At 39.7% G+C, this 24,485-nt stretch overlaps 2 protein-coding genes across 2 annotated transcripts in view; one reads left to right on the top strand and one right to left on the bottom strand.

Moving 5' to 3' along the window:
- Hil (peptidase hillarin) overlaps positions 1–18,771 on the top strand; it is a 49,079-nt gene extending 30,308 nt beyond the window's left edge. The window contains exons 2-7 of the mRNA XM_089232256.1: positions 9,970–10,086; positions 10,745–11,029; positions 11,606–11,758; positions 11,853–11,935; positions 12,046–12,189; positions 14,716–18,771. Coding sequence (XP_089088382.1) covers positions 9,970–10,086; positions 10,745–11,029; positions 11,606–11,758; positions 11,853–11,935; positions 12,046–12,189; positions 14,716–15,829 — 1,896 coding nt within the window. The 3' untranslated portion in view covers positions 15,830–18,771. The remainder of the gene's footprint in view (positions 1–9,969; positions 10,087–10,744; positions 11,030–11,605; positions 11,759–11,852; positions 11,936–12,045; positions 12,190–14,715) is intronic.
- A 4,502-nt stretch (positions 18,772–23,273) lies between these two features.
- LOC149085819 (DNA-directed RNA polymerase III subunit RPC6-like) overlaps positions 23,274–24,485 on the bottom strand; it is a 51,335-nt gene continuing 50,123 nt past the window's right edge. The window contains exon 9 of the mRNA XM_089232254.1: positions 23,274–23,448. Within this exon, the coding sequence (XP_089088380.1) occupies positions 23,365–23,448 (84 nt within the window). The 3' untranslated portion in view covers positions 23,274–23,364. The remainder of the gene's footprint in view (positions 23,449–24,485) is intronic.

Genomic DNA, 24,485 nt, shown 5'->3' with positions numbered 1-24,485 from the left:
TAGAATAAACACACAGAAACCTTGACGAAAGACTTACTTCGTCAATAACCAGTGTGAAAATGAGTATTTGTATCCAGCTTAGACAGAGGAGACACGTTATTCATAATTCCGCCCATTCCTCTGGTTTTATTCGCAACGTACATACTCGTTGCATACCATTGTGTGAATTGCGTAGGCGCTAATAAGGTGGATGGGAAATAAAAAAAACGAAACTGGTTCTAGAGTGAACTTCCGCTGATGTCACGTATATGTGTTACGTCACAACAGGAAAGACCCTTGTCATTTCGTACCCGTATTTTACTCTATGTATGTATACATTTTGTTTTTCCTCCCAACTCATTACCTTTTAAGTTATGTGTAGTTCTCTTTTTCTTCCTTAAATAATGAATAAAAGATTTAATTCCATGCATATTTTTAATCCTTCTTAACAAAAGAAAAACCGAAAAATTCCAGTTCCGGCCGTCAAGATATTAACGCTGTGATTGACCTCATCACGTGTTAGGGATTTTGAATTCATTTCCTGTCGAACATTTTTGATATCATTATAATATTGGGGTTTTTTTTTTTCCTTAAATCCTTCCATTTTTTTTTTTGTGGAACCGGTTGTTTACTTCGTTATTAGTTGACAGAGATTTGACGTTCACAAAAATCGCATATCTTTAGAGGATTGCGATACGTAAATAATATCAAATGCGTATGTTGGTTTTTGTTAGGGCCGTATTCACTGATGTGCTTTAAACTAATCGCAATTTTTTTGGTAGGAGATTGACGTCGATCTTCTATCCAAAACTTGTGACTATAGTTTAAACCATTTTGGTGAATACCGTTCTTAAAATGTGTGCACCAAACAGGTCCCGACATTGACCCGCTACTTTAGTTTTCTCGGGGCCGGACAAATGTTCGAAATGGTCTGGAAAACCGTCTGGCAACAACGGTTCGTCGACTTTAACAATGACTTTTGGAACATACAAGGTGATCCGAGGATGATGTCGCTATCCATAGGAAGGTTTTTAACAACTGGCTGATGAGAATATATATTTTGGAAAGAGAGAAAATTCAACTGCCTTTGCGGGGAATCGAACCCACGTTTACCCGGAAAACGAAAGGACGTGGGTTTGATTCCCCGCAAAGGCAGTTGAATTTTCTCTTTCCAAAAATATATCTTCGCATCAGTGAAATAAGTTGAAACAATTTTTCAAGAATTAAGCCTACGTTTTACATTGATATTCTGTTTATTTTAAGATTTTCCACGATCTTCTGAACCCCCAGTAAAGCGCCATATCTTTTTAATGAAGTATAGGCTTTCTTCTGACTCTCAACAGGTGCAGAATATGGGTTATAGAGGAAAAGTGGTTCTTTGAGAAATGTAAAAATCTGGGCTTGTCAATGTTAAAATAAGAAGCTTTTAAGTAGGACAGATATCTCCTCAATTCCTCTGAGAGAGTTAAAAGTGTGTGTTTTCATATTGTAAAAGTGTGCATGATTCTATGTTTTCTGCAATAACATTAGACATAAGATATATCTTAAAAAAATGTTTGCAATATTTTTATTTGTGGACTTCCTTTTTGTTTAATAAATTTTTGAAACGTATGCTACATACAAATAGTATTTCTAAAATACTCGCCTATACATACAAGTCAAAAAATACGAATAAGGCCGGTATTACACTATAAACGTTTGATAAAAATTCTTTCATAAGACTTGGAAAATGTAACCAATAAGCACATTTGTTACATTCGAGCGAACTTAACTAATCCGCCTATTGGTCGCATCTTTCAAGTTTCATAATTGAAGTTTCACCAAACTTTTATAGTGTAATGCCGCTCTAAGAGCTGGTTTTGGTATAAAAAGTATGCACGAAGGGGGGGGGGGGTGGTACGAAGTAAGCATTTATAGAACTCCGGCCTATCCGGCTTACCCTTTCGCCACATTAGGCCAGATAGTCCAGAGTAATTAGAATATTACATATTCAGTATATAATTAGGGGCATTTCACACGATCTTATCAAGATGCTGCGGACGTATTCGAATGGGGTTGGCTGGTCCCACGTTCGCTCGTTGTTACATCGCCTGAAGTAGACGAAGCCTACATGGCTGGTAATGTACGGAACTAAAAAAGAACGTCGCTCATAATGAAGAGATTCCCTGTTACCAAAGAACAATACGCGCTCTAACGGTTTTGCTCGTGTATAACATGGAGCTGAAAGAAAAATGGGGAACAACGAAACGGATCTGGCAACAATAGAAAACAAAACAAGGAAAAAGAAAATGTCGTCTGCTTCATGCACTGAATATGCCACGGCGATCACACAATCAATTCTCCAAAAGGTGAAAAGACGACAACTACTACTACGATCTCTTTTCTTTCTCATTGTTTTTCTTTTTTGAAGTTAAAAATAAACACACGAAAGAATGGAAAAAAAAAATTCTACCATTTTTCTTTCTTTTTCTTCCACGTAACGTTTGTACTTTTGAATTCAGTCATTCTTCGGCCATTTTTTGAAGGCCATTGAAACAAGAACTACAGTAGCTCGATTTAGTTCTGTGATAACCTTTTCTGACCAACTGCGTTTTATGCTAATCGTTTACAAGAAAACTGGGATTGCATTAAGAAATCATCCGCTATAAGACAATTTCACCAAATTTATTTTCCTAATTACGCTTAACAACAAATTTTCATAAAGTTTTTGCGTCCGTAACAAAACTAGTAATTTCTTATGTACTTTCGTGCTGAACACGAATTTAGCCATAAAAAAACAGATTGGATTGACTACGGCAATCCTACGTGGTATTGAATCCTGTATTAAATCAACAATTGCACATTTAATACACATACAATAATACATTAAAACACAACAAGAAGACAAAATTAATATACAGAAAAAACAACACAAATACCGTAAAACCTCGATTTCATGGCATTCTACGGACGAAGAAAAAAATGTCGTTGTAAAGGGGGTTGTCGTTATATCGAGAGGTAGAGGTTTCATCAAATACAAATACAACGCCACAACAGGCAAAATGCCCAAGGAGGTGGGTGGCTGAGAAAAATATGGATGTCATATATTTCAAAAATATAGCAACCCATAGGAAACGACAAATTCATGTACTTGCTGGCATTTCTCCTAAATTTGCGTTGTTAGTACCCCGATAAAAAGCATTTTTTGTGTTATCAGCAAAATTCTAATTGATTAGTTGATGAATAAAGAGTTATTAGTTTCACCCTGTAAAGTAATTTACCGCGTACAATTTCTCTGTGATACACAGAAAGTAGCTTCATTGAAACTTCATTTATACCTTTTGGAAGGTGTATAGCGCAAAATATACCGATATGTTATTAAACATCTTCGAGGGAACAAAAACTGGTGAGGGATTAAAAAATATATTGAAGATCGATTTTAAGTGAAATATAAAAAATATCGTTGTAGTGGTTTTGAAATATCCTAAAAAAAGTACCGTTATAGAGGGAATTTATCGTGGGAACGGATATCGTTGTATTGACAGGAGTTTAACATTAGGCTAAAGACAATCGCAAACAAGATTTGAAAAAAAAAAAAACGTTGTAGTGGGATTTATCGTTACATCGAATATCGCTGTAGCGGGGTTTCACTAAATATAGAAACCTCGCTAATATACAGGGTGAATTTACTCAAGTTCCTTTGCCTCAAATTACTGGCGAACCGTTGATCCTAGAGTCATACTTCTAATTAGAAAAGTATCCAAATAACGCCTAGACTTCAGATACGTCATTCATATTGCAGGGGGCTGTATATTAATCGATATAAAAAAATATAACTTTTTATTTGGTCATTCTGTCCTAAAAACTCAAGAGAAAGTAGTTGCCCTGTCCCTCCTGATAAAAAAAAAACATGTTTCTAAGAGCAATATTCGCTGAGACATTTGAATTCAAAATCACTGATAATGGGTTCAAGAACAACATATGAAGAGAGAGAGAGAGCGTAGGGCCACCACACTACTCTAAGTGGAGATATGACATGGTGAGTTCCGATTCGTGGGAATTCAGTGACGTGAAACCCATGCCTCAGAATTCAATACGTCAGAGTAGTGTATAGCCGCCTATAGAATGAGCTTTTCCGTAAGCTCTCATGCCGTTCTTTTCTCCATTTTCAATGGTTTTTGAATTCAAATGTCTCGATGAATATTGCACTTTAGAACGTGGAATTTTTTTTGTTGACCTCATGAGAGACAAGAGGTCAACTATACAAGCCCTTTCAATATGAATGACGTATCTGAAGGCTACACATTACTTGGATACTTTTTCTAATTGGAAGTATACCTCTAGGATCAACAGTTCGCCATTAATATACAGGGCGTCCATAATTAAGACCCTATTTTAAAGTAGCCTATAGGCGAAACCAGTCATCAAGAAAAGTGCAAAATTTTGCGGAGGACTTCATGAAGTGATGGGAATTTGTTTCAAGGGGAAAAAAATAACTTTGAATACCTGTAGTAAACATACGAATTTATGTGATGTCACGCAGCAGCTGTTATAAAACCTAGAAACATTCGCGGAAATTTTGTTTCTCAATGTGTTTGCTGCTCACAATGACGATAAATTTACGAGGTCGCGATTTCTTGGCCAAATTGTTTTACCAAAACAGCAATTCCGCAGTAACTGATTGGTTAAAAAATATCGGACTTGGAAGAGAATTCGAAAAGGTCCAATGAATGTTAAAAGCCTTCGGAGTATAACGAAATTTGAAACCACGGTATCGTTGGCTGTTCGTCCTAGAAAGGGAAGAAAACTCGTTCCTATAGACGCAGTACAGGAGATTTCGCTTCAGGTGGAAGAGCTTCAAATCCTCGTGGTAGCGTTAATTCGGAATGGTCTTGGAATATCTTCTGGACAATCAAAATACATTTTCACTTGGATGGTACAGTCAATACTCACAACTGTCGAATTTGGAAACCAGAACCTCCGCACGCTATCTTAGAGCTTCTGTTGCATTCACCAAAAGTGACGGTATGGTGGGGATTCACTACATCAATTTATTCCTGGTCCCTACTTCTACGAGGAGTTACGTTCTACAGGTCCAGTGACATGTTCCATCACCGGGAAACGATATGCATTGCTGTTACAGAACGAAATTGTACTGGCTCTGCAAGCACGTCACTGCCTTGCAGACACAATCTTTATGCAAGACGGAACTCTTCCACATATTGCAGTGTATGTTAAGAATGTTCTTAAAACGCATTTTACAGAAGAACGTGTCGTCAGACGGCACTTCCCTAATCTATGGCCTACCCGATCCCTGGACCTTAATCCATGCGATTTTTGGCTTTGGGGACATTTGAAACGTCTGGCAAATCGTGACAATCCAAGAACTTTGACCTCAAAAGCAGCATTTCACGTCACGTGCTGAACATTTCCCCGCACACACTTCGGTCAGTTGTGGAGCGTGCCATCTTGCGATTTCACATGCTATCTGAAAATGATAGCCATCATGTGGAACATGTTTTGTTGCAGTAAAAATAGTAAAAGTGTTTAACAATTGTTAAAATTGTAAACGTTTGCCTAAATATGTCATTTCTTAATAAAACGCCCTCTGGTGGCGACATGTGCAACTAATTTTTTCCCCTTGAAACAAATTCCCATCACTTCATGAAGTTCTCCACAAAATTTCACAATTTTCTGATGACTAGTTTTACCTGTAGACTACTTTGAAATAGGGTCTTTTAATTATGGACGCCCTGTACATAGCGATCAACACAAAAACCTAGAAACAAAACGCAAATGTATTATAGCACAAGTAGTTCATTTATCGACATCTGACAATCGGGAAAACGTTCTAAGTGGCGTCCACTGACGTTTGTTTCCCCCCCCCCCATTTATGTGTTTCTACAGTGCAAAAAACTAAAATTCGTTTATAACGAGAAGTCCGTTATAACGACAATTTTTCCTGTGATTGTGAACTGTCGTTATATAACACAGACTTGTACTGTATTTTTATATCGGACGACGTAATTATCATTGTTGTCCCGAATTTTTCAATGTTCAAATGACATTGTGCAAATCTGTATTAGTGATTCCCGTCTGTTCCTTTCAATTACATTATTTCGTTGCTGTTGTCATTTGATTCAATTGATTGATTTCGCTCTGGTAAACGAAGCGGGAGGAATAGGACGACCCTCGAAACGCACGCGATCGTTTTTCTATTGCACGGTCGTTGAAGAATCGGTATAACAAGATGACTGAGTGCGTACAGGCCCCGAAAACAAAAACCAGCTATTTCTTGCAATATATTTTATAATATAGAAAGAGCACCAGAAAATTAACTTCGTTTCATTTAACCCTTAGAGAGTGTGTGCGCTCCCATCATCCACAGATGATGAGCGTAGTAGCCTGCTCAAATCATCCTGTGATGATTAAGAATTCTTTTCTTTTTTTTTTGCGAGGTGAAATTTAAATGACGTATAGATGGCGTACGCATACACAGTATATTCCAGTTTTTTTAAATATATTTTTTATGATTTTCTATTCTCTGACAGATTTGCTTGTACTGTATAGGAGGGTGCACATGGGGATGGCTCCCACGTCCTGTGGCAGGGTCAAACTTTTCACGGCTCTTATATATTTAATTTATAGCGCGAAAAAGTAAAAAAAAAGATGATAATTGTCCCGAGGTAGAGCCCTGTCAGTCCCGCCCATGTGCATGAGATTGAATAGTGGTAAAGTGTCTGGCTCCAAATCACTGGCTTATAGGTGATTTCAGGTTCGATCACGGATTTTATGTTTGTATCACCTTTATTTTATTGTATTCAATTTGCAAAGTCTGAGTTCGATTGCCATCTATTTTTCACAAAAGAAAACAAAAAAAAAAACGGGAGAATTTAATTTTACCTTCCGGAGTGAGAGAAACATTTCTCAGAGTATTCCCGAAGCATAAGGGTTGAACAAAACACTTATGCTATGTATCAGTAAGAGAAACGTAGTAAGAACAGAATTAGGCGTCAATTCCCAAACTTGATAAATCCGTGGGTTGTCACGTAGCGAAACGTTTCGCGCTGCTGAAGAAAACATGCCATACAAAGCAAAAGGGAAAATTGGGGATTTTTTGGTGATTGCATAGGGTGACCATATGACCCATATTGGTGCCAATGCTTCTGGGTAAATCGGAAACATTGGCACCTATGGAAATGGAATCAGGGAGGATAGGTTTTGCTACAACAAACTCTTACAAATGATCAATCACACTGCCAAAAATGACAATTCCTTATTTCAGTGTCCAAAAACAAAAAAGTACGTGCCCATGACTTTTTTTTCTTCGCCAATGGTAACGATATCGATAGGATGAATCTTGGCTGCCTACAGGGGCGGCTCTAGCTTACCTACCGCAAAACCTAATGTGCCATCTCTAAAGACGTCCCTGGCGAAAGGTTGAAAGGGCTTCAGCTAAGGGTACTCTGAGATAAACTTGATCTTTCACCCGTCCGAAGCCGCACACTATTAACTAATTAATTAACAAAACGTACTTGACCATACGCCCCGCTTTTAAAGAAGCTGCCACGTTTTTTTCGGGGTCCAGAATTATTTCACCGTTCTTAATTATGCCAGCCAGAGTTGAACTTTGTTGACAACAAAATACCTACTCCAAGGTTCCCAAGGCGGAACCAGGGAAGTATGGGGGGGGGGGGGTTCTGGTGTTTCAGAAAAGTGAGAACGCAAATTATTCCTTTACCTTCATTTGACCGCTCCTTAAAAATTACTGGGTGGGCTGATAGGGATTCATTCCAGGACGATTCTCATCATGTTTTGTTTTGTCGCACTATAAATTCAGAGAGCTTCCAGAAAAAACTGTCCCGGTGGCCAGAAAAAGATCCTAGCCTAGGGCATGGCCTCCACAAGGGGTGGGCTGACAAGGCTCCAGCCCTGGACGATTTTCACCATTTTTTTTCTTTTTCACGCTATACATTCATCAGAGAGGGGCCCTCAAAAGATCCCAGCCTAGGAGCCCTGCTCTAGGATGTGAGGGCCATGGCCTAGGGAGGCGCCTTCTGCCGGACGTGGGCTACGTGTGATTAATATATAATGTAATGTGATTAATATATAATGTAATGTGATTAATATATATACGTACATTCTTTCTGGTATTGCGGTCCCAAGACCCCCCCCCCCCCACCCCAAGTTTTTTTTTCGTCATTTCCATTGCCAAGGTATGGCTCGGAAAAATGACGGCGTGTGGTGCCATGTGAATGTTTATATTCCAAAATTTATGTATCTAAACTAAAGCTTGGGTTGCCGCCCCTTACAACTTGCCACCTGGGTGCATCGTACCTTTTGCTTCCTCGCTTAAGCCGTCCACAAACAAGCATGCGAAGTATTTCACACTGTATTCTGACCAATCACAACTAGAGTTTCCGGAATCGAAGCCAGATACCGATCGATCCCAAATGGCAAGTTTCTACACCAAAGTCTTAAAAAATATATATTGTTACGTACTTATCGATTCAGTGAAAGAGATAACAAATATATTCCCAATAAAATGAAAATGAGCTGCCCCATTTCATCACCCACACACTGGGCATCGTCATCAGTTTTTGGTAGAAGAAGAAGAAAGGGAAATGAAGATCGGGGGGGAAAAGAAATACATAAAGAAAAAATAATAAGATGCTAACATGCTCCAGGAAATACGCTGAATGAACACTACACACGCTAATAAATACATCCGCTACTTTGAAATACCGAAGCCACGGGAGATTGGTTAGTGTATCATACAACATGCATATGATATTGTTGAATATGTACGAATCGCTTCCATTCCTTATGCAGAACCACACCCTCCCCCCTCTTCCCTTTATGGGCAGAATGTTTCGAATCGAATCAACTCTGTATTATCAATGAATGCCTGTTTGGAGAGTATATCGGGGAGGGGGAGGAAGTGGTATTTCTTGTTCAAAACCTCTATCGCATAATGACGATGAAGTCGCTGGTGCTGCCACAAGCATCAGATTGTGCATTTTGAAGAAGAAAAGCAAGTTTTGTTTGATTTCATCAATTCTATACTTACCTGTTGCATCGCGAAGATGGTTTTTTATGTTCATATAATTGTCCATAACAAAAAAAAAAACATGTTGGTAATAGAATAATTGTGCTATTAATGAAACCAGATAACCACCTTGCGCTGTCGTTGAAACTCGATAACCATCCCATGTTGCCAATGAAACTCGATAATCATCCTGCGTTGTCGATGAAACTCCACAACCATTACTTGTCTATAAAACTCGATAACCATCTTGTGTTGTCAATGAAATTCTATGACAGTCTTTTGTTGCGCTGATAACCATTAACTAACCATTATAACTCGATAACCATTTTCTGTTGTCCTTTATAAGTACCATATAACTCGATAACCATATTGTGTTGTCGTTCAAACTCGATAACAGTCCCGTGTTGTCCATGAAACTGGAAACCATACAGGGTTGATAAAACTCGATAGCTGTCTCGTGTTGTCGACGAAAATGACATTTCGGATTTACGGTGAAACTCTATCACCATCCTTTATTTTCAACCCAATTCGATAACCGTCTTTTGCTATCAATTAAATTCGATAACCGGCTCGGGCTATTAATTTATCCTGCCACTATAGGTTTAAGGGTAGTACGAACGTAGTGCTCGCTGGTTTCCGATTCTGCAAGTCGGCGCCATAGCTGATTGGTTAAAAAATTGAATTTCAGGTTTTTCAACCAATCCGTAACGACACCGTACTCGGAGAATCGGAAACTCGCGTGCACTATGTTCGCACCTTATGACCTCAATGAGAAGACTGGAACAATTCGGATATTCTGATCAATCTCAACCATGAGATTTTCTGTCATATCTGAGAGGAAGACTTGTCACTGCAGCAGAATTACTTTAAGAGCTATGCATTGCAGACACAACATAAACATTAGCTTCAAATTCAAAAAATTACATCATGGTAATCATTCATTATTTTTCCCCATTTCACAGGATAAAGAGACTCAGACGAGGTTGGAAATGCGTCACAGGGCAGAAGAGGACGCCCTGTATCGGCAGTTCGCCAAAAAACGCCAAGAAGAAGAAGTTCACATACAGGAACAGATACAGGTAACAAACATATCAACAATGTAATTGATTATGATAATCAAAGTATTTTGCCCGTAATCAAGGCGAAAATAAGTGGTGGCAACTACTAGGCGGGTATCTCTAGTCCAACTGCTGAGCAATTGTGTGTGTAGAACATTGAAATTGAATATTATCTGCTTGAAATATTCAGCAGAACATTGAAACTGAATATTATCTCTTATTGTGCTGCCTGCCAGAAGAGGAAAAGAATCATTCAGGTGAGTGTGTTTGGGTCTTCATTCACGGACGCGAGGGTTATGTTATAAAGCCTTGTGTTTCTCATTCTGGGGCCATATGGTCCCCTTGCGGTCTTGGGATATTCTGGGATGGGGAGGCTACGAGAAATTAAATAAGTATATAAGTAAGCTTTTACTTTCAGTTGAGTGGGGGGGGGCGGGGCTAAAAAATAAGATCAATCTTATTTATAAAATGTTTGTTCAATATTTAAATCTGTTATTAAATTAATAAGTATAGAGGGCCTCGCGGCTGGATGAAGAAGTGGGGGCCCAAAGGCAGGAAAAGGTTAAGTAACACTGGTATAGCCAATTCGTTCCCGAAGAGTCCAAACATCTGACGTACGTTATTGGTAGGATCGTTGCTGAGAAGGCATTGAATAATACTAATCTGTTGTAATTTGCAGGAGGAATGGGAGAAGGAGTTGGAGAAGCTGACGTCGCGCTTCAACTACGAGATCAAGATGAAGAAGAGGAAGATCTCGACGGACGAGGAGAAGGCCCTCACCATAAGACACCAGAGGGAGAAAGAAGACCTCGAGAAGAACATGACCATCAAGCTGGACAGGAAGAAAGAGAGCCTCACCAGGAAACTGCTGGAACAAGAGCGGGCCGCAACCGCCGACCTCGTCGAGAAGCATTCCAAGGAGATGCTCAACCTCATCAACGAGAAACGACACGAGTTCGTCAGGGTGAGTCAGTCAACACCATACTATTCGATAAACCCCCCCAGTGCCGTCTTAACGCATGTGTACACCCGGAGGGGTCTCATGAAAATGAGATATATTTAAAATTTTTTAGAGTTGACATGCAAATTGGAGGACAATCAATTCTAGCCAGATATGGTGCCTCCCGAAAATCACTGCCTGGAGACCCATAATGCTCTTGAGAAGGCCCCTTGTACGTATGGGGCGTACTTGTATCCAAGTGGGGCTCCGTATTGTATTAACGCAGGTATTCTAAAGCTATGGGTCGCGACCCAAACTTAAGTCGCGAGGGCTTCCGAGATGGACTGTACAAATCCAGCTACAGTCAGGGATTTCGAGCTTTGGTTCACGAACCAAACTTGATTCACTGGAGCTTCGTAGATGAGGCGTACAAATCCAGTTGCAGTTCCGTTAGAAATGTGCTTATTGCGTCACTGGTTTCACTAATTTCAAAAAACAGTCCTCATATGTCACGAAGTTGATCTTGTTGATTTTGGATCTAGCTGAAAAAGGTGAAGAACCCCCTGAATTAATGTTGTTTTTTTTTTTGTTCTCACGCAGAACCAGCACTTGAACGAGAGAGACGGCTACACGAGCGAAGAGCTGGTCCCTTACCCGACGCATCCTCCGCCGCCGGGCCCGCCACTCATCTCCAAGATCGAGATCTACAGCGACCCTTGCGTCTTCCAGGAGCTAGATCAAATAGCCATCAACGTGAGTTATTTAGTATCCGTCACTACCGAAAAACTCATTTTCGAGACCATTCTGGTATGGACATCAAATAACGCTGTCGTGTCTTTCCTAACAGGTGGCCCAGAACGACCAGCAAACCTTCACCGACCTCGTGCGGCAGCTGATTGGCAACTGCGTGTCCGACGTGGAGAAAGCTCGGTCAGTCCTAGAACTCCCTTCAGAATGCACGTTTAACATTTAACTAAACAGTGAAGTATTTCGGGGTACGCACGCGTACGAAACTAACCATTACTTATCGTCTCTTACAGGGCGATCTTCCGATGGATAACCGTGAAGAACCTGAACACCATGACCTTCGACGACAACGTCAACGCAGATACTCCCCTCGGCATCCTCCGTGGCATAAAACACGGCACCGAGAGCTACCACGTCTTGTTCAAGCGCCTGTGCAGGTGAGTGAGGGTTTCCCGAACTTTCTATGAAGTATGTCTATAAACGTTCTTTCCACCATAAATCGGAGATTATATGGCATTGACGGTTCTCTAATACCTTTTTTAAGGGTTGACGTCAAGCAGAGGCGCACGCAGGGAGGGGTACAGGGAGTCATGCACCACCCTCTCCCCTTCCTCACGAAGATAATTGAAAAAATTTCTAAATAAAATTATACTAATATCGAAATAAGATGTGTACATGCTATATTGATTAGTAAGGCTGCAACTGGCGGGGGGGGGGGTGTGCAAATTTCACTCTTTAACATCTTTAGCATTTTATAAGGGGGCTACGTGCTTAACCCGGCCGACCCAGCATCTGGTTGCGGTTTCTGGTAATTTAAAATGCTTTTTGAAGGTTAGTAACTCAAAATTCTCCGAAAAAATCCCTCCCAAAGGTCGATCCTGCGAACGCTCCTAACGTTATGGGGACTTGAATCCGGAGAGTATGGAAGAGGACCGGAGGGTTGAGCACTTTCCAACCCCCAGCGGTTGAACAAATCAGCCGCAGTTTGTGCCGCATGCGCTCAATCACCCATTTGCTACTGTATAGCAAAGACGTTAATGCGGAGTCCTCGGCAAGTGCCGTACGAGCGCTAATACATTCGATTTTCCTCCGCTGCAAAAACTATCAGACCGCTCGGTTACAATGGCTCCTGTCGTCGTTGCTGGGAAGGGACGGCCCATTTTCTCAAAGGCAGGCTACGAGGTTTGTTCGAAAAGTATCCGACAATAATTTTTCGTGCGTAAACAAATGAAGCTAAGGAGGCGCGGTTTTGGTGCACGGGGACGAAGCAATCTGCACCACAAAGATAAAGGAGTGGTAGAACCGCTTCAAAGGCCCTCAACATATGGAAATAAGATCGCTATTGACTGAATGAGGACTCTGGTGATGCAGGATCGTCGAATCACGATCAGAGAACTGCAAGCAAGTTCTCTGATCGTGAACTGAAGAACGAGGCAAGAGCATCACCCGAGCATGATTCCGACAATGGCCAAACCATTAGGAAACCCGGGTGGGGAGATGAGATTTTTGTATCTGAGTACGAGTATTTTAATAATGGTCGGATACTTTTGAACAAACCTCGCGGGTATGTAACTAACCAGTAAGCCAGTGTTTTTTAACCCTTTATCGCCCATGTCCCTCCCTACCACCCAATACAGACGCTCTATACTTATAATTGATGTTTTTTAGTAAATTCACATTGAACAAAAATTTAATTAGGAAGTTCGATCCCAGACCCCCCCCCCTTCCCCCAGCTATTACTACAAAACCACACATGCACCTTGCAAATATTCCTCTGAGGAACTTCTAACGGGTTGGCGAAGGTCGGAATGTGCCGAGCGTATCTAACGCGAAGTTTGTTTCTGAGTAGCACCTGTAATGTGTTTGAGAGGATTCTACCTTCCGAATTCAGAAGTAAACAACGTGGCAAGTTATTTTGCATGTGTATTATGAAGGAGTTTTTAAATGTCGTAGGCCTGATTGCTCTCCGCGGAGAAAAGGGCCCCTAGCATACCAGTAACTAAAAGTGTTTTGCAGGGAGCAACTCTTAGCCCGACCCCATTTACTCTTTATGTAGCACCATTGATTCATAGACTTAATTCCTCAAACATCCCAGCTGTATATCTGGACTCTGACAGAGAGAAATTCCCACGAAAGAAGCTCTGTGAGCTCGGCAGGGCGGGTTCTATGCAGGGCCGTCTCAACATCATGATTCTCCCACTCCCGGGAAATGATGTTCTTGAGTCCGTATTAAGCTGGATGTAACAGCTTACATAGTTACATACTTGCTCCCGAGAAGCACCAGAACTCGTCATGTAGCCCCACCTACGGGCATGAGGTCCAGCCTCTATGGGCAGTTTGGATTGTCATATGGATTCTGAAAGTAATCACAATTTTTCTCACCATATTTCACGGCTGAATTTTTTTTCCATGGATCTCAGTGGCCAATACCTACGAGGAGAGGTATCTAGAAGTTGTTTCTGTGCGTCCCCCCCCCCCCCCAACCTAACTTACTAACGAATACGTCGACTCAGTTCATATTCCCAGGAATTCGTAACTGACAGGTCGCCGCTGGAGCATGCAACTGCACATCCAAAGAAGCCCACATACGGCCCGACCTATCAGCACTCGCTCTTTGAAACTCGAAAAAGACACAGCACATTTGCAGGGAAATCAAATTGTAACTTATAGCAAAATAGAACAGCACCGACCCCTTCTAACCATCCGTCATAGCTCCCCTTTCCATTTCATTTTCACCACCCTTAGAATATCCTAGGACAATAAATGAAAAAATTTTAAAGTCTCGGAGGAAGGAGGGGGATCATGATAATATATCAATACTTATGTATGCAGTAAAACCCCCGTTTAAGGGACACCTCTATTTAAAAGACAAAAAGTTTGGTTTTACTGTATTAGATCACCTGCACACATCTTTGATGTTTGGGGTTAATTGCAATAATTCTCTGGTGTTATTATTTTTTCAGTTATGCCGGTCTGCACTGCGTAGTCATCAAAGGTTATTCGAAAAGCGCTGGATATCAACCGGGCGTCCGGTTCGAGGATAATCGTTTCCGTAACTCGTGGAACGCCGTGTACGTGGCCGGCGCCTGGAGATTCGTCCAGTGCAACTGGGGTGCCAGGCACCTCGTCAACGCCAAGGAAGTACCGAAACCCGGGAGTCGAGGCAAATCCGACAGCCTCCGGTACGAGTACGACGACCACTACTTCTTGACTGACCCCAAGGAGTTCATCTACGAGTTCTTCCCGCTCCAGCAGGAGTGGCAACTCCTCAAGAACCCAATCACCCTTTTCGACTTCGAGGAACTTCCTTTCGTGCGTTCGCTGTTCTTCCGCTACGGGTTGTACTTCCCGGACGAGGACACCAACGCCGTCCTGTTCACGGACAGTACGGGGGCGGCCACCGTCCGGATGGGGATGCCGTCCAGAATGTCGTCGAGCCTGATCTTCCACTACAACCTCAAGTTCTACGACACTGACATCGACACGTACGAGGCGGTTAGTCTCAAGCGCTTCGTCATGCAGTCGGTGGTCGGCAACGCCGTCGCGTTCAGGGTCCACGCGCCCTGCAGCGGCTCCCTGCTGCTGGACATATTCGCGAACGCGGTGACGCCCAGGGAGTACCTGACCGGTGAACCGATGAAGTTCAAGAGCGTCTGCAAGTTCAAGATCATCTGCGAGGACCTGCAGACGGTTATGGTGCCGCTGCCCGACTGCGCCAGCGGCGAGTGGGGCCCGATGAAGGCCACCAGGCTTTTCGGACTGGTGCCCATAACCCACGAGGACGCCTTGATATTCTCGCAGAGGGACCTCGAGATATCATTCAGGATGTCCAGGCCACTGACTGACTTTATGGCCACCCTTCACAAGAACAACATGGAGGAAAAGAGGCTGTCCAAGAACGTCACACACACTGTCGAAGGTGACCTGGTCACTTTCTTCCTGAACTTCAACGAGGACGGCCAATATGGCATGGACATATACACCAGGGAGATGAACGGAGACATAGACAGTGGTGACAAGCATTTACTCACCCATTGCTGTAAATATCTTATAAATGTTTCGTCAAAGAGAAGTTGAAAAGAAATCGTTAGCGCTTACCATCATTGTATAACTCTTTTTTCAAAAACTCCACGAGGCTTGAACTGGTCTTCTACTAGGCATCTGCGAATATAACATGCAATACATAGACACACATAACAACACATCGAAGAGCAGCTTCTCCAGTTCGAATGATGCAAAATGTGAGACATGCATAGATTGAACTGTGATGTACTCAGAGAACCAAGCGACAAACTTGTGTCATAGGAAGAGCATTCATTCTCTTGCGCTGAACTAATTGGGAGAGAAGAATTATGTTTTTGCTACTGTATTGTTCAGTCGAACCCAGATTTACCACTACCATTTATTTCAAAGAATTTTAGCATTATATCAAACCACGGTTTAACATGTGTAATCCCCAGAAATGGAAGATTTATTCATTGAAAATTTTCAGCGCAAACTAGGGTTGACATGACCTTGGGGCACTATAACAGGGTTCGACTGTAGATCATAAGTCAACATATTGTTTTTTAACACGCTTATTTTTTTCATCCCGGGGTGCCGCAGAAAAATAATGATACAGTGGAACCTCGCATAATGGACAGTCCCTGTTAATGTAATTTTTAAATTATGTCGACAGGCCTCAATTTATTTTATTATTGATTAATGGACTGCTCGTTAGCAGGCAAAATCTTCTGTCTCACGGTGTCTGTTATCAAGAGGCTATACTGTATAAAATTCATCAATAATATTGAGCTGTGTTTAGACAATGCATTTACTAAAATTAACTTTTTCATAGCATCAAATAACTTTAGTTTTGGTCCCAATACTAATGTAATAATAACCATGAATTGAATATTGAAGATGCAAATGAGTAGAGTCTCGTGTGAAATTCTACTGGGAATTATAACAAAGCTACATCTCGTTAAAAAAATAAAACATGAGTATAAATAATCTAATTACAAGTCGATTTCCAAAGATGAGAACAATCTGAAAACTTCAGGAAGAGTTCACTTAACCGTGGCAATTAACAACTTGACAATGTAGAACATGAAAACAATATAAAATGATATTTTTGATTGTCTTTCTCAACTTGAGAACAACACATTATCCATAGACGGAGATATGGGGGGCATTGTCCCCCCAGCGTCAAAAAGGTGGAGTCGACAGATCTAATGTATATGCATATATATGAATTGACATCATCATCATTGTGCCCCCCTCAGACTTCCAAGCCTATCTCCGCCTATGACATCATCCCATCTATATGTGCCACATTCTCTCGGTACATATTGAAGTCTTCCTTTTAATATGCCTTGGGGGTCTAAAATCTCAATTTTATGGGGAGGTTAGGAACGTCAGTGATAATCCATCACAGTAGTGCTTTTCCTTTTGACTGTAAAGCAGCCATCTTTGAACCATAGTTTGTGGCCACCATGGTGCTCTTTGAATCACTAGAGTGCTTGATGCTTGTACCCAATTATACAACTCACATTCAGAAGTTCACACATTAACGGTCTGAATATGAACATAAATATGGCTTCTGGGCAGAGAGTAATCATGACACGAAAAAAGGTTCAAGATTCCCATGATAAGAAGCTACAAGATACAGTCAAACTGAGTTATAATTATGACATGAATGTCATAATTATATTATATCAAAGATTCCGGGAAATTTTGTTGTTACAACCAAGATTGTCATTTCCAAGATCTTAGTTTGCGAAAAATATAATTATATACAACCAAATGCTAAGAGTGAAATTGTTATGTAATTGTGATTAGAGTGACCAATTCAATTGAGACAAATACCGGAAATTAGGGAAATTGATATGAGACATCACCGATTCTCATTAAAGATTTTCACAAAATTACAAAATATTGTTTATAAAAGCCCTCTGCGGGAAAAAATGCTACAGCAAGTCTGCTAAAATGTATTACACTAGGAAAAAAAACTTGGCAAACATGTGAGATGAATATTTAAAGTCATACTCATTATAACACAATTTATAAATTATGCAAATTATCTTCATTCTTGATTCTAGTAAAGATTGGGAATTAAAGCAAGCTTCATTGAAAAACAGAACATTTTTATTCAAAAAATATGGAAATGTTTCATATGGTGATTATGTCAATGAGCAAGTTGGAACGTCAAACATGCAATAAATCTTCTTTTTTTTTAACATTAGGTATAAATAGAACAACCAACGAACATTCCATGAATATGATCAGCTGTAATTTCAGGAAATTCTTGGGAAAAAATCATTGAAACAAAAACAAAAGTAACAAAAAATTTGTAGTTATATCTGAAGTGGATCCTTCTCACTGACGTTATACACAAAGTTCATTAACATCATTCTGTATGGGAAACAGAAAGGACTACCAATTATCAACATTATAGCTGAGGTGTCTTTACAACTGAGGTTGTTATAACTGAGTTTGACTGTACATTCATGTTGTAACGAGAGCACCGTCACTATTGATGATTACATATTAAAATATGTGTTAGTGTCATGTCATGAGAATATGATACGGAGTTTCACATTATGCGTTGATCCAAAAATGTTCATTTATTGCAATGAAAACATGCACAGCTCTCGAAAAATACATATATCACAGCCATTAAAACTGCTGACATTTCCTGTTGACACAACTAGAATTCTAAATTAGAGTATAGCAAATAAGAAATAGAAGGAATTTGTCAGTTCATGCTGTTGGTGGCTGAATGCTCGTTTCTTTTATTAAACTTAGAAAAGTATATTTGATACTTAATTTTTTTTAATGAAATGGATTGGCTGATTTAAATGCATGTTTTTAAAATGTATATAACTATAAAACTTGATCGAATTCGTCACTTGACGACTCGAACAAAACAACCTATGTGAATAACATGAATAGAAATTTATGACACATTTAATATATTTTTTACTAAAAAAAGTGAAACTTTTGTACGTAAAAAATAAATAAAATTTGTTTTATCATGAGTTTTTCATTTTTTTTTGTTTGTGTGATTGTATTAGTTTATGGGCATTCCTGATAAAAAACATTCGTTAATCATGATAATCTGAATGAAGGTAGAGAGTAAATGACAACAATTTCAATATGATATGCAATGATGCTACAAAGCTAATGCAGAGATTCTTGAAATGATCATAAAATCATTATGGTCAAATGAAACCTGTTTAAGTGGATCTTTGTTGACAGCATACTACTTTTTATGAGTGAAAGGTTCTATCAACTGGGTTCTAGAACCTAGGCATGTTAGAATAGACTGACATTACTAGATACACTCATCATTTTATGACATTAATATTATGTAGGGTCAGTCCAAAAGTAATATCTAGTACTCTATTTATTCATGTTAACCTACAGTGCTGTATTTAAGGGGGGAATAACTGGGCTGTAGCACAGCTTCGGAGGGGAAGGGGGGCAAATTTGAGGAATAAGTGGTTGCAAAATTTGTAATTTGTATAGCCCCTCTTCAATGTGGTAAAACAATCGATCCGCGTCTGCCTATACAGTAAGGAACTAGGTCAGTGAATGACCAAACGAGTAACCTATAGAGTTTGTAAGCGTGCAAGAGGCCAAAAGAGTAACCTAGAGTGTGTGTGTGTGTGTGCATGCATGTGAATGATCAATAAAGTTACCTAGAGAGCAAGATATTAGGTCAGTGAGTAATCTAAAGAGTATGGGGCATGGGAGTAACCAAAAGACAGACCAGAGCAAGGGACCAGGTCAGTGAGTGACCAAAACAGTGGCCTAGAGAGTGAGAGCATGGGGGAGAACAAAAAAAGTGACCTAGAGTATGCGTGAGCATTGGGCAGGGGTAACCCAAAGCGTGACCTAGAGAGTGTGTGAGCATGCGATTGACCATAACAGCGACCTAGAAAATGTGTGAGGATGGGGAGTGATCAGAAGAGGGAACAAGTTTGTGAATGATCAAATGAAGAGAGAGTGCATGAGTATCAGAATTGAATTGATGCAAAGAGTGTACAAGAATGCGAGAGCCCTAAACAGTGTACAAATATGTGACTGCCGCTGTGGTGGTCGAGTGGTCATAGTGATGGACTCGCATCGCAGGGATTCAGGTTCGAACTCCACCGCCTCCACAGTGGTTGTCGGCTGAAGTTGGTTTTCTGTGGTTCCCAACTTCAAGGTGCGAATGCGAGATGATCTCTCTGTTAAAAAGTCTCGCCACATAGAGCAACAGGCTTACAACGTTACAAATATTCAACCATTACACTTCACTCACAATTTGAAGTATAGATGGCAACACTGAAATATCAAACACAACAATAGCTACACACGCAAACTGTTAGGTGCATCAACTTTGTTCCAGAATCTGCCACGAAGCTGGACTGGAAGAGATCTCTGCAACGGGATAAGTCTGGTGGCAGAGCCCCTGGCATTCATTCATTCATTGTACAAATATGGGAATGGAATGACCAAACGAGTGACCTAAAGAGTTTGAGCATGAGAGTGAACAAAAGAGTAAACAAGCATGTTAGTGACCAAAAGAGTGTGAGCATGAGAGTGAACAAAAGAGTGTGAGCATGAGAGTGAACAAAAGAGTGTGAGCATGAGAGTGAACAAAAGAGTGTGAGCATGAGAGTGAACAAAAGAGTAAACAAGCATGTTAGTGACCAAAAGAGTTGAGTCAGAGGTATATTTACAGGGGCATATGGAGTATGGCCCATGGCAGCAAATCTGAGGAGTGAGTTGTCAAGAAAATTAGACCAGCATGGAGATAGGTGGCAAAATTATAAATGTGCCTCCGTTCACCCATGATCTAGGATGTGGATTATACTGAACTACATATAGAATTTGGAACGATTATAACATGAATTGATACTCAGTTCTCATACATGTTTTGGTATACTATACTGCAGCAGGGGCGTAGCCAGAAATTTCGTTCGGGGGGGGGGGGACCAAAGTGACAGAGCAATGGATTTGGCCATCTTTTTCCCTTTTTTTGGTCATTTTCTCACATTTTGGGGGACCAGACCCCCAAGTCCCCCCCCCCCCCCCCGCTACGCCTTTGTACTGCAGAACATCAAATACAGAACCATGAATTTGAATGCATCACCTGTCCGTTTATCATTACATATCCATTCATTCAAACCAAGCACAACTCTGATCTATCACCTGGGCAATTTACTAACAAGTTAGTTGTGCACAAAAGTCTGAGTGCATAAATAGTGTTGCGTCTGATTTCTCAGTGTTGCTATCTATATTTCAGAAGTGAAGTGTAATGATTGAAATACTTGTACCATTGTACAACTATTGCTCTTCTTGGCGAGACTTTTCAACAGGGAGATGGGCTTGCATTTGCAGCATTTCAAAGTTGGGAACCACAGAAAACCAATTTCACCCCCCCACCCCCGTGGCACCGGTGCAATTCGAACTCAGGTCCTCACGATGCAAGTCTATCACTATGACCAATCGACCACCATAGCGGCTTGATCATTACACTTGGCTTATGAATTTTTCAGCATATATAAAATTTTTTGTGATGTTTCTGTCTCAGCTAACAAATGGATTTCACTAACGAACATTTTCATTGATGTAGATGCACGTCCTAACATAAAACTACTGCACCGTGAGTTGAATTTTAATGCCAATTGTCATCAAAGAATTACAGTCACTCGAGCATGATTATTTCGTGCCCACCTCGAAATGTTTTCGAGCCATTTCATATAAAATGAAAGATTTAGCTAATAGAAAATGTGTTAAAAAAACTTTCCTGGGTATACATTCTTTCAGTGCAAGACTCAGCATTAAAAAAAGATAAATCTGGTCTTTCTAGGAGCTTATCTTTCAATCTGCACGTATTCAGACACAGAAATGAGCTCACCAATTGATGAGGACACCTACAAAATTAGCTGGGTTGGTTAACACTAGATTTAGTCTACAAAAACAAAGGCTGTGTAAGCGGTGAGAAATAAAAATGTCTACAGTATATCTTCCTGTAATTTCTCATTAATCCATTTCAGCCGTCAGTCAGTTTTCATTTTTTTTTCATAGCGCTCTTTAGTGTTTTAAAAGTCTTTTCTTTAAATTTTGAGCAGTATCTAAAACTAATACAATTTTCCATAAAGACCTATGGAAAATTGCGTTTGGCTATAATGAACATGATTCAGGAATGAAATATTTTTGTTAGTCGAGGTACCACTGTAAATGATTTATTGTTGTTATAGATAGAATACATTAACACTATCAGAAGTGTGGCAGGACTTAGTGTAATATTATTATACAGGTGATTATCATAAAACAGGATTTTCGCTGCATATTGACCTCATTATCTTTGCATTATCCACTTGTAACAAGTGATAATAATAATTATATGTAAATCACAAGCAAATACAGTCCACCTTTTTATTTAACTGTTATTAGTTTTTATCGAACTGTTTATTCAAAGCTCAAGGGGACAGCAGAAAAAGTTTGAATTATCCAATTAATCTATTCTGGACCTGTAAAATGACGACTACTCAACCGTACATGCACCTTGTATACATTTCTTTACGGAATATCTAACGAATTGGTACATGTCGGACTGCGCATATATGTGTTGTGAATGTAACGTGAAGTTCATTTCTGTGTGATTGCTTGTTATGTGTAGTGCTGCCATATGCCATCAATTTTTTCAACTATGAGTGGTGTAATGATTGAATAAATATACAGTTGTAGCCCTGTTGCTATCTGTGGTGAGACTTTTTAATGGGGAGATTGAATTGCATTTGTGGCTCAAAGTTGGAAACCGCAGAAAACCAACTTCAGCGGACCACCACTGCGGCGACAGTGGAGTTCGAGCCTGGCTCTTTGCAATGTGAACCCATCACTATGACCACTCAACCGCCACAGCGGCTTCGTAAAATGACTATAAATTGCAATTTGATCATCAATATTTACATAAGATTAATAACTAATCTTAGCTTTACTACATTATTCCACCCTTCTGGAATCAGCATCTCTGTAGAATTTCTTGACCATGCTGAAAGCCTGATTTATGGAAACAGCTACTGATCATCAGTTACGAAACTGTTTCACAAAGTTTGCTAATTGTTTGTATGGTAATAGGAAAATCTATTTCCATTAGAATTTGCTAGAAGAAATCTGATAAAATCTATTTCCAGAAGTTAAAGAACACAATTTGTATCAAGTTGGAAAAGCACAGCATATGAAGCATAAAATGAGCCCGTCCATTAGTTTATGTGTTTCACAAATTATTCCAGGATAAAGGAACTTTAGTTGAGAATTTTGCCTGTTGTGGCCCTGTATTTGTATGCATATGCTAAAACCTTTGTAACTAGAGCAGATGATTAGTTTTTTGTGCAGCTCGTTTATACACATTGAGAAACATCGATTCTTCCCTCATGATATAACTAAACCTGGCTGTTGAATTAAGACCACGTATCATGATGCACATAAACTTTGCACTGATATGAAAAAGAGTATTTAATCTATGACAAGAATTAACTTCAAGATGCAAAGTAATATAACAAGTTTAATTCCATCCTTGAAAACAATCCATATATATTTATATCTTGCCGCATTTTGATACATACCACTATATTGGTTTATAAATTATCTTCGAGCCAATTTTTCATATACTCGCAAGTAGATGGTGATATTATGCCACCTTCATGACAATCATCAAATACCTGAAAGCCGAAGTAAACTTTTCAGACACACATCAAATATCCAAAATCTTTGAAAAAAAATGCATAATTTAATTTAAGCAAACGGATATACATTTTACCAAGAAAAGACTTTTTTCAAAAGTGTGCTCCAGGTGTACTATTATAGCACATTACCAGTAAAAGGTTTGGTTTTTCCAAGAATAATTATTTTGCAGACGGTAAGGAAATTACACATGCAATTTTTCCACTCGAACAGACATTTATTATCAATTTAATTCAAAAATTACATTAGACTATTAAATTCATCATGTGACTCTCATTTCAATAATTCAACACATAAAATTATACAATTAAATAATCGACGCTTGGGTGTACCCAAAATTCCAAAACGAACACGGCTATACGTGTTTCAGAACTATATGAAGTTCCTTCATCAGTAGCAGAAACAAAGAACAAAGAAAATATTGAAAAAACTCCTTATAGCGGGAGTTACTCGCTGTTGTAGACAAGAGTCAAATTCAAAATGAACCGGCAACAAAAGGCATGTTCGTTTTGGAATTTTGAGTACACCCAAACGTTGATTATTTAATCGTATTATCAAACCCAAAAGGTAATCCATTTCTACATAAAATTATGCTTTGGAATTCAGTAATTCAGTACTGCACATCAAATAAATGTCTCACCAACCGACGAGTCAGGTAAATCGTCCTCCATCCCACCACAATAAAAGTGTGATAACTAGTTCACAAGATCTGGGAGTCCTTATATTGACACATAGTTTTATTCAATATATGTTACAGAGCAATTACACAACCATACATTCAGAATCCAACCAGAACACAAAACAAAGAGGAACATTCTAGAAAGAAATAAACAAAAACAAGAATAAAATATACCTTGTTAATAGATAGGCTTATAATCTGGGATTAACAATAATAATTGTTCTGTCCTATTTTTGCATCTTGTAACATATCTCCTCCTTGAAATGTTCAGCAGCTCACTCCAACTGTTCAGTCCAACACTTCGCCACAGGTCTGGGAAGATTATGAATATCTGGA

The sequence above is a fragment of the Pholcus phalangioides genome, unplaced genomic scaffold, assembly GCF_987345545.1.
Source record: "Pholcus phalangioides strain wild (caught in Gottingen) unplaced genomic scaffold, Ppha-v1.0 ptg000005l_1, whole genome shotgun sequence".
Lineage (NCBI taxonomy): Eukaryota > Metazoa > Arthropoda > Arachnida > Araneae > Pholcidae > Pholcus > Pholcus phalangioides.
Note: the sequence above shows the minus strand (reverse complement) of the source record. Positions and strands in the feature narration are given on the sequence as shown.